The sequence below is a fragment of the Rhyacophila brunnea genome, unplaced genomic scaffold (assembly GCF_057557595.1).
Source record: "Rhyacophila brunnea isolate RB1 unplaced genomic scaffold, BYU_Rbru_1.0 scaffold_7, whole genome shotgun sequence".
NCBI classification, from domain to species: domain Eukaryota; kingdom Metazoa; phylum Arthropoda; class Insecta; order Trichoptera; family Rhyacophilidae; genus Rhyacophila; species Rhyacophila brunnea.
The window spans coordinates 4,277,605-4,288,622 of record NW_028233339.1 but is presented as its reverse complement, the minus strand read 5'-3'; the positions used below and the strand labels follow the sequence as shown (position 1 = coordinate 4,288,622).

General features: G+C 34.2%; 1 protein-coding gene across 1 annotated transcript; it reads right to left on the bottom strand.

Annotated features, from left to right (window-relative positions):
• Positions 1–295: 295 nt before the first annotated feature.
• On the bottom strand, positions 296–4,937 carry LOC147064392 (zinc finger CW-type PWWP domain protein 1-like). Its single transcript, XM_085957642.1, has 5 exons — positions 4,885–4,937; positions 4,589–4,776; positions 3,646–3,842; positions 2,027–2,285; positions 296–640 (listed from the first exon to the last, which is right to left on the bottom strand). Exons 1-5 carry the CDS (start codon positions 4,935–4,937, stop codon positions 489–491), a joined length of 849 nt encoding a protein of 282 aa, XP_085813768.1. The 3' UTR covers positions 296–488.
• Between the last annotated feature and the right edge of the window lie 6,081 nt (positions 4,938–11,018).

Genomic DNA, 11,018 nt, shown 5'->3' with positions numbered 1-11,018 from the left:
GTTTACTAGTTTAAATTTTAAATAACTAAATTCAAATTATATTGATAAGAACATTGAATTTTAAAATGTGGTAAGAGAGGATGATTTATTTTAAAATAATAAATAAATCTTGATCATATTAACTAACTAATTCACAGTTCACATAGTTTTATACATAATAATACTATTATATTTACAAACATAAAACATTTCTTAGGATACAATTTAAGAACGCATATATTTATATAACTTAACATAAAAATTATTAATGATTCTTTTAAAATAAACAACAAAAATGTTTTTAAACTATCCCCACAACATGAATGACTAAATAATGTTTAACGTATTTTCATTTATATACCTTTTCTGAAACTACGGCCACAACTATTTACAAGGTATTTGGCTTAATATTATTTAAAATATAATAATATCATATCACATTAAAACACATAGATATTTTGGTAAAATAAACTTTAAGATGGCTACATCTCATAATCCGAAGAGTTTGCTTAATAGGCAGGGGAATGGAAAAAGGTTAAATCGTCAAGATCACCTTGAGTAGACGGAACGTAGGAGTCAGAAATTAGCAAGCCCGACAGGTTGCCACTATTTGCGGTCGAGTTTCGGGGTGATCGTCGTAAAACGGCAGCATTCAAATATTCTGAAACAAAACATCATTATCATAGCTTAATCCAAGTAATATAAAGTAAAATAGTGTTAATAATCGGTTGAAGGAGCTGTAAGTTTTCATTTAGTTTTTATTTACTTATGAAGTAGCAAGAACAGTAGAAACTATAAAATTATCATAAATTACCACCAAATATGCTGAAGCTGAAAAATATAATCTAAGTAAAAGCTTATTGGACCTTTTTATCAAAATAAATTGTACTTGAACATATTATTATGTTGCAAAATTGGTCTTAAACGGCCCTAATTAATAGCTCCGATATAAATACACTGAAGAATTTAAGCTTGAGATAGAAGGAAGCAGTTAGATTTTCAATCAAACGATTATATGGGGGGGTTGTATTGGTAACAAGTTCATCATTTTCTTCTTCTATTGACACCCCTTAAAACAAAATGGCGGCTCGCTTTCCGGTTAGAAGTCTGTTTCTCAGTGTTTTACATGATTATTAGTTTTAAAAATCATAATGATTTTTGCTGTCTACATAAAATTGACGAGAAAATATCATTCCACAGATGCTTACAGTTAAATTTTCTTATCTTTTTGGTTAAATATCTACTTTTATACACCAATATGTGAGATGACGAAATATCAAATAAGTCTAATTTAATTATATCCAATCCTAATTTCAGTATTCCAGGCTTATTTTGAACATAGGATATATCTGCACATAGAAGCATGTATGTATGTAATTAACTAATTTAACTCATTTCGTGACTAGCGCGTTTGCGTAAGTTGGCCATTAGATATAATTAACATGATATTTAAATGTGTTAATTAAATATTAATTAACAGGTCAGCGGTGATTGTCAATCACTTGAACTGTGACTTGAACGTGACTTTGAAATTATTTTTTTGTCGCCGCCTAAAATATATTGCGTTTACAAAACGTTTCTTTTTTTGCTTCACCATCAATCTAAAGTAAAGGAAGAAGTAAAATTAAAGGACATAAAAAGTTCCTCTTTAAATAGAATACTAATTTTGATGTGCTTTTATGCCTTAGTGTACGGCCTGAGTGGACAAACAGCATTTGGCCGTGTGTGAAATGTTCGTAGACAATGTCTTTTTTTGTTATACGTTTATAAGGTTATACGTTTGAGTTGCGCACGCCGCTCACGCGCCGCCGAGCACTGTCCACTCAGCCCGTACACTTAGGGCATCCCTGCACATTGGCAAACTAATATCACAGTAGAAGTGTGAAATTCTTATCAAATGAACCAGCAATGCAGTCACTCGTTACTAAGTTAAGCAGTACAACAGAGGTTCTTTTCATGCTTCAATTTCATACATTTCTCTACAGAAGAAGGTTTTCTCAACATATTTGAAATAAACCTTTTTTAACAACTTAAAAGAATGTATTACCGATTTTCAAGGGTTCATTTATTTGTCCCTTGTACCGATTGATAAATGAATATTCCTTCAACCTCTCCATTGTTTTAAGGCCGATTGCATGGTCGGCCATCTGGGTGGCTGCAGACAGACGCCTACGTAGTTCTTTCGGTACAAAAAATGATGTTTTGTGTTGGATCTTTACTCCATTACGTACATATGGGAGAATTTTGTCTGTTGCTATCCACCCTCTTGACACCTTTTTGTCAAAAAAAGTGACATTATAAAACACCTGAAAATAACAAAAAAATCAAATTTAACCACAAACATAAACTCCTACTAATCATGGCCCCCACATCTTGAAACACTCCCCCAGATTAGAATCATTGGCATGCCCTTTTACCTTTCGCTAAGGTTATGGGCAGCGTTTTCCAAATGATATTCCGCGGAGCTCCAGAGTTCGGCGAGGTAAAACTAAGGGTGTTCTGTGGATGTTTCGTTTTTTTGTATTATTAAATTATTGAATAGTCGGTACTTAGCACCATATGAAGCACCAAGCATGACCCCCTTTTGTGGTAGCCAAGTAATATGCAACCCCTCGCCCAATTGAATAAATCGCTACATTTATTAATCAGGAAACACACAAAAATAAAATTATAAAATATAATTCTAAATGTAAATTATCATTTAATTATATCAATCATCATAATAGAACATCAGCCAATGCGTGTTTATCCCACTTAGCTCGTTGACCGCTGGGCCCCTGGGCTAGAGCCCTGTCGGTCCCCCTTGTGGGGACCATAGGGTCTGTACTCGTGCATGAATTTACTGGCACCAATAGTGTAAATTAAAATCAAACTATTGTGATAATAACTGTTTACACGCAAAAGCACTGACTGTCTCGCCAAATCTCATTCTCCAAGCGTAAGGGGGACACGTTGTTGTCATATTATGGTGCTATTTGCAGGTTATGAAAATTTGTAAACGTCAAAATGCTCTGCGCAAAATGTTCGTATTTTTTCCAGCGGTTCGCCACCATTGTTTTACTGCGCAGGCGCAGATATCGTGTACTTTTTTGATCGATACATGCAATCTTGCAAATTGCACAATATTATTACATGTATACACATACATTTTCTTGTTATAATAAAAGCAATGTGGTTTTTACATCTTCGTATGATAATCAGCAGATAAAAAGATGGCAATACTGCTTATTATTATTACTATTTTGGCATAAAAGTTTAGACAGTAAGTTGATGGAGTGCGTCCAAGACATTCAATTTAAGGCATGCGCAAAACTACCTAGTATTCAAAAGCACTCTAAAAATATTATTAAAATCATCATGGACAGTAAAACCCTGTTAATTTGAAATCGAAGGAACAGAAAATTGAAAAAAAAATTGTATTAGGAAATACAAAATGTATGGCAAAAATACAGAAAAACAAGTTTTTTTCTTGTTCCAATTGTAAAATTATTCAAAATCGCTATAAATAGATTTTGTGAATTTCAATTTACGTGTTCATATTAACAGTGTTGTACTGTAACCGTCAAAGCAATCGAAAAGGCAAGCGATTTTTCTTGACTAAGCCAAAATCTACCAGGTAGGAAGTGGAGTTATATTAATGTTGATTCTATTTTAATGGGACATTACGGGAATATCGGAGAATCCGTTTAGCCAGTAGAACTGCTCAGTATCTGGACAGTCGTCAACGATAGCCGGCCAGTAGGGATAGCCGTGTATCTGCGCCCACACCACTGAACCCGCCGAGTATATCGAATGAATGAGATCTTCTTCCTCGTCGACTTTCAGCACACATTCTCTCACCTCACAATGGTTGGCGGAAGTATCTGTAATGTCATATTCATCAATTTAATTACAGTTGAACTTGGTTATTACGAGGAAGATGTTACCGACTGAATTTGCTCGTTATATCGTTATATAAGCATAGAACATAAAAAAAATCTGAAAACCATCGTAAAAATCCCCAAAACAATCATGGCATTTATAAACTACAAAAGAAGTTGTTCATTGTAATGAAGTGTTGAGCCGCCGGCGCTGGTAAGTACCTACTGACATCACAAAGCTTGGATTGTTTGTTTAGGTACATTTAATTTCAACCATATGCATGGATACTTTTTCAATGTTGTCGGCGAAAACACCTATTAGGCACTTAAACACTTAACTAGTGTCATAAACGTAATCCAATCCCGGCGGCATCGGTCTAGTTAACTACCCGGTCAGATTTTATTGCTTAGGGTCGAAAATGTTGTTTTTAATCGATCGACACATTAACAATTTTGCTTGGTATACCCGAGAAGAAACTTGTTATAAAAGTGAATAAATGTATGGAGAAAATCGTAAACTAAAATATCAACAAATGTTTCCTCATTACATCTGAGATCTCGCTATATCTGTGATCGTAATAACCGAGCTCGACTGTATATCGAGCAATTCAATAGATGTGGCAGGTCAAAAATTGACTTGCTTAATGCCACCGATGACTGCCATATACTGGTATTGAATTAGGTAACTGTCCAGAGTTATTATAGCATTACATAAGTTTGTTCATAGCGCGTACAATAATATTTCTTACCTGGATTCATTTCGCAATACCATTTCTCTGGTAATTCGAGTGGGTCGGTAACATTTGCCAGATAACGCCATTTATTGCAATCGCTACGGGAACAATTGACCCAGATGCCGACTTCACGACGATGCTGAAGCCACATCAGTCTCTCCTTGTGAGACAGTTTGGGGTTGGGCTGACTTAAGGTTAATTTCCTGGAACGAGGCACATTTTTTTTTATTTTTATATAGTCATATCTCGTGTACATAGCTATCAGCAGACATATTTTAGATAAATTAAATATAATCAACAGTCATCATAACCAGCGCTGTCCAACTTCTTTTAGGCCGCGGGCCATTTCTTCTTCAGCAAACATTTCAGGGCCAAGGACGATAGGTAAATGAAAAGTCAGTTAATGTCAATTCAAAAGTTATTTTTTTAAACAAAAAAAACTTCAAAAATAACACAACTAGAAATGATAATAACAATAATATTATTAAGTTATTGAGATTCCCAGGGTTCCAGCGGCTAGCTCAGGTGTCCATCGAACCCCGGATTCACAAAAAAAGGAGAGTTAAACGATTGGAGTGTAAATAAAACACGGCCTTTCGTGCTCGTAACGTGGTCTTCTTATATTTTCTTAATTTTTAGTTTTACAAATTATATTTGGGATTTTTACAGTTGTAGTCGTCAGGTCCGTACGATTTGAAAACCAGACGCTCACTAACTTTTTTTTCTTTTTCAAACTTCGCGTACCCACGCCGTCCAACAAAAAGGACTCTCGTGATTGGCCAAATTTTATCGCGAAATGTTTTTTGATTTGACGAATCACGAGGACCACCCCGGCGCAGGCGCGTGGAAATTTGAACGTTGCCGGCAAGCGCGGCAAAATTTATTATATATGAATAAGTACTTATATTTAATCTTAAAATTATCTCTTTCATCCATCATCATTTATACTTTAAAATCTATCTTAATTACACCTCCGCCCAGTAAGTGATTTTCACGCACCGGACGAAGGCCTTTACTCATGAATAAAAACAAATAAAATTACGTAGTTGAGCAAGGAATCAGATTAGATGTTTTATGAAGCCGTTTCTAGAGGTCAGGGTTACGTTTCGACTTATGACTACTAAATGATTATTTTACACCGGGAGAAGCCCGCCTGTAACAGGGGTGTATCATTATGTACTTACTTATTTAAATTTTTTTTGTGAAAATTTTTATTCATAATAAATTAATTACATTTACAAAACAATGATTATACTTATACGTACTTATAAGTTATTTAATGGGAGCATTGTGGCCTTAGTTGTTGAGCAACAATTATCTGTTTTACGTCAATATCAACATTAAATTTGTTGCAGTAGTATTATAATGAAATGTTTTCATACCTATTTTAATGTAAGTAGTGATACACCCCTGTTACAGGCGGGCTTCTCCCGGTGTAAAATAATCATTTAGTAGCTTAAGTCGAAACGTAACCCTGACCTCTAGAAACGGCTTCATAAAACATCTAATCTGATTCCTTGCTCAACCACGTAAGTATTTCTTTTTAATTTAAAAAGTAAAAATGATGATGGATGAAAGAGATAATTTTAAGACTAAATATAAGGATTTAAATATAATAAATTTTGCCGTGCATTGTGCGTGAAATCCTTGCGCGCCGGCGCCAGGGTCAGGCTCGTGATTCGCCGAATCAAAGATCACGCGATAAAATTTGGCCAATCACGAGAGTCCTTTTTTTGCTGGATGGCGTCGGTACGAGGAATTTAAAAAGAAAGAAAAAAAAGGAGGTGAGTAAGCGTCCCCTTTCCGATAGGTACGGACCTGACGACTACAAATATAATTTGTAAAACTAAGAAAATGTAAAATATAAACAATATCACGTTACGAGCACGAAGGACTGAGTTTTATTTATACTCCGACCGTTGAAATTTTTTTTTTTTTGTGAATCCGGGGTTCGATGGACTCCTGAGCTAGCCGCTGGAACCCCGGGTATCTCAGTAGGTATGATGGTTATTTTCCTCCCCAATGTTTGATAAAAAAAATTCTGTACAGCTCGCGGGCCGCAAAAAAAATTTGGCGGGCCGCCAGTTGGACAGCGTTGATCTAAATCATAGTTGGTGGGCCGCAAAAATTTTCTGCAGTTCAAAAATAGTTAATATCCATTTTTAAAAGCTTATATTATATTTCAAGTAACAAATATCTTTCAGAACTCGTGCAGCTACAAGGGTACACAATGAATTAACAAGTCATTTCCGGAATGAATGACACTATTGTATATAGTCAGAAATCGTTTCACATAAAGACGGGGGGGCGTGGTTTACCTAGAAACCCAACATTTGAAGTGGAATTGTATTATATTTCGACAATTGTTTCAATAATAGTGTGCCAGTTCTTCTTTGAAAGTGTTATTTACATCTTGTGCTCCGTGTCTGACTTTTTTTTATTGGCTAAGTTCTCTCTTTTCAGAATACGGTATACCTAATTAAAAATTATTATTATTAATTGTATTTTTAATATAATCTACAATATCTATCTATGTAATTTACAGAAATTGTAACCACTACAAAATGGAAAACCATGACACTAATCAAAACAAAACAAAGAAACCGTAGGTATATATGTGAATGCAACGCTTCGTCTTGCTGAAACTACGCTGAAGCCGCGGTTATCAATTATTATAGCAAATAAGCAGCACCAGAAGTCACCTTAACTTTTTTATTCCAGAGATTGCTTTTTAAAATTCTAGAAGATCTATAAATAATACTGATAACTCATATAATAATTGATTCGATAAACAATCGAATTTTATGTCGTATTTTATGAATATTTAAATTTTATTTATTTTGTTACTGTCTGTTTTAATATAGGTACCTACTTAAATATTGTTATATCAGCATACTGTTTTGCAAAATTAATTGTTTTCAATAAAAAATCAATTACTTACATAAATATTTATTATTTTATTCCAATGTTAATGGTCCGCAAAACATTTTTTGATTTTTTTGAGGTCCGCGGATGTGAAAAGGTTAAGAAACATTGATCTAAACAAAGAATAAAATAATATGCTAAGACTGCTATGAATATAGTTTAAATAACAAAAATTGTTAAGCGTCACAATGCTAGGACCACACTACGATGTTCTTGGTAGAATTCATCGGCAATATATATTCCTGTCAATTCAACGTGATCGTGCGCCCTAATAGATAATTAAATACTTATTGAGTGAAAAAATAAACATGTATTGCTCTTACATAAAGGCATCAGAGTAACTACTCTGAACGTGATCCTTCGTCCGTGTAGGGTCAATCTTTGGGGAAGCAGATGTTTTCTTCTTGACTTCCTGCAATTGAAAACCGAGCGGATTAAATAATTTTAGTCTGGCTGTACAATGTACAGCCATTATATTATAATATACAGTCGCACTCGATTATTAGACTCACGTATATAGCGAGATCTGGGATGTGACGAGGAAACATTCGTTGACATTTTAGTTTATGATTTTCTTCATACATTTATTCACTTTTATAACAAGCTACTTATTGGTTATACCAAGCTAAAATATGGTCAAAAAAATTCTTAAAACTGTTAATGTGTGATCGTTCAAAAACATTTAGACCATAAGCAATAAAATCCGACCGGACAGGATGCCGCCGGAATCGGATTACGTTTATGACACTAGTTAAGTGTCTAAAGCCTCAATTACATTGAGCTTCTTTACGAGCTGTTTATTGGCGAATTTAAAAGCGGGCGATTTAGGTACTGCGATTTGATGATTACACACAAAAATTTCCATTCGCTGAGAAGCCACAAGCCAGCGACTATTTTGACGGAACGTAGTTCGTTTTTTTACCGGGATGTTGGTTCTGCGCTCTACTGCACAGACGCAGTAGGCCCACACGCCGGCGTGTAGCGTGTAAAGTTGACCGGCTTTCAACTTTTCTCGGTAGAGTGTTTACAACCTGCTTATTAGCTTATTCGATGATTACACTGGGCGACTTTACAGGCAGATTGCAAATTCGCCAATAAAGCCTCAATTACATTGAGCTTCTTTACGAGCTGTTTGTTGGCGAATTTATAATCTGCCTGTAAATTCGCCAATAAACAGCTCGTAAAGAAGCTCAATGTAATTGAGGCTTAAGTACCTAATTGGTGTTTTCACCGACAATATTGGTTGAAATTGCATGTAAAAAATCTAAGGTTTGTGAAGTAAATACGTACCTACCAGCGTTCATTACAATAAACAACTTCTTTTGTAGTTTATGAATGCCATGCTTGTTTCGGGGAAAAATTCTAATTGTGTATTTTTGTTTGAATTGCGACTTTTTGTGTTATGTGACCGCTCATTTAAAAATACCTATTTTCTGATATAATGAGTAACACTTATAACGAGCAAATTCAGTCGGTCCCATCTTCCTCGTAATAACCAAGTTCGTCGAACTTTTAAATGAATATCCTATGTTCATGTGAAGAATAAATTGTAAGCACTGCGCTGCCTATTTGAAGCATAATAACAATTGATCACAATCCCGAATTTTTTATGACTTAAATTTTATGAAAATTCAACATATTATTATATTACTATATTGTATTAATTATATTATGGAGCATTTTTTTTAAATAATAATATATACCATAAAATAATATAAAACATAAAGTTTCTACTGCATTTAAAGGCTACGAAACAACGAGCTGTAAAGTGAAGACCACTAAAAAATTTACTGAAGATTACACGACTAAAACGCAGATCAACAGAAGAAAGATTAAATGAATTTGTAGTTTAATTCATGAGATATTAAGAATAATTTGAAGTACCTATCCTATATAATATGTATTGATAATATTATTATATTATATTAAATTGATTATATTATTATCAAAATTTGAATTTATAGACATTTACCTACTTCATTTTATATTAATTGTAATGTAATGTAAACCTTGGTAAAGGAACAAAATTCTCTAAAGACATTGTTCGAAATTAAAAATATACCTAGGTATTGATTTCAATTCAGAATTCGATGATTTCTACAATTTTACAATCAAGTACATAATAATAGATGACTATACAGGAGGACCTCGACTTTCGCACATAATTGGTTCCTGAAAAGGTGTGCGAATGTTGAATGTTCGAAAGTAGAGGGAAGTAAAAAAAAATTAAATTGTGTGTATTTTGATATATGTATTTATCAAGTAAATATAAGATGTTTAAGAGACATGTTTAAGTGGGGTATGCGGGTGTTTCCATTAAAAAGTTATCAAGAGTTAACTGTTTGCCACTCTTCTTTTTCTTATTTTAAATAAAATATTTTAAATGGTAAATCATTAACTTTACAATATTGCTTAACTGCTGGCACGAAATGTAAAGTGAACCAATCTTTTAATATTAACGCAGTAAACCCAGGCTTTTTTTATTTGATTACTGGAAGCAATTCTTTATCCTTCCCTTTCAATGCTCTGGGATTTTCTGGTTGATAAATTAACATTGGCATCAATTTTAAATCACCAGCCAAGTTTCCACCAAGAAGCAATGTCAATCGGTTTTTAGAAGGTTTATGCCCAGGGGCAACTGATTCTTCCTTAGATAAGAATGTACGACTAGGCATTTTTTCCAAAATAAACCTGTATCATCTACATTAAATATTTGGCTAGAGGAATATTCTCCATCTTCAATAATTTTGGATAATGAGGAAATAAATTCTTTTGCAGCATCTTTATCCGCATCAGCCGATTCTCCAGTGAATTTAATATAAACCAACCGTTACTTGCTTGAAAAATCGTGTTAGAATCTTCTTTTTCTAGCCTTCCAATCTTTGTACAAACTAAGAGCCTTCGCTTGAATAATTGAAATATTCAGAGGGACATCTTTTTGATGTTGGTCGTCGATCCATGATGACAAATATTTTTCCATTTCATCCATAACTATGCCGTGTCTTTTGGAAACAACCTTTAAAGATAATATATTTCCACAATTTTGAACGTATTCCTTAAGTTCATTTTTATTTTTCAAAATTGAACATATCGTAGTAGACCTATTTGTATCATACGAACGTCCGATTGAAGCAAAAGATTCACCGCAATCAGAACGTCATGTGAAGTTTATATGTCCTTGATTTCTTTTTGTTCGTATCAACACTGCAGTTTTTCCGTTTCTCACTCATGTTTATAAATTTTTAGGGTGAAATATTTCAAATGAAGAAAATTAGCAAAACGCACAACACGACAACGCCCGCACGCGCTCCTGCGCAAGACTAAACCTATCCTAGCTAGCTCACAAGCAAAGTGACGGGTGCGAGCAGGATGCAAGTGACGCAAGAAATGCACTTGCTTGTGAGCGAGCGAGAAAAGGATATCTTAACCCCACGGCCAGCGCGACGTTTTAAAAAAACGATTTTTTTGAAATGTGCGAAATAGCGAATTGTGCGAAAGTCGAACGTTCGTAAGTCGAGGT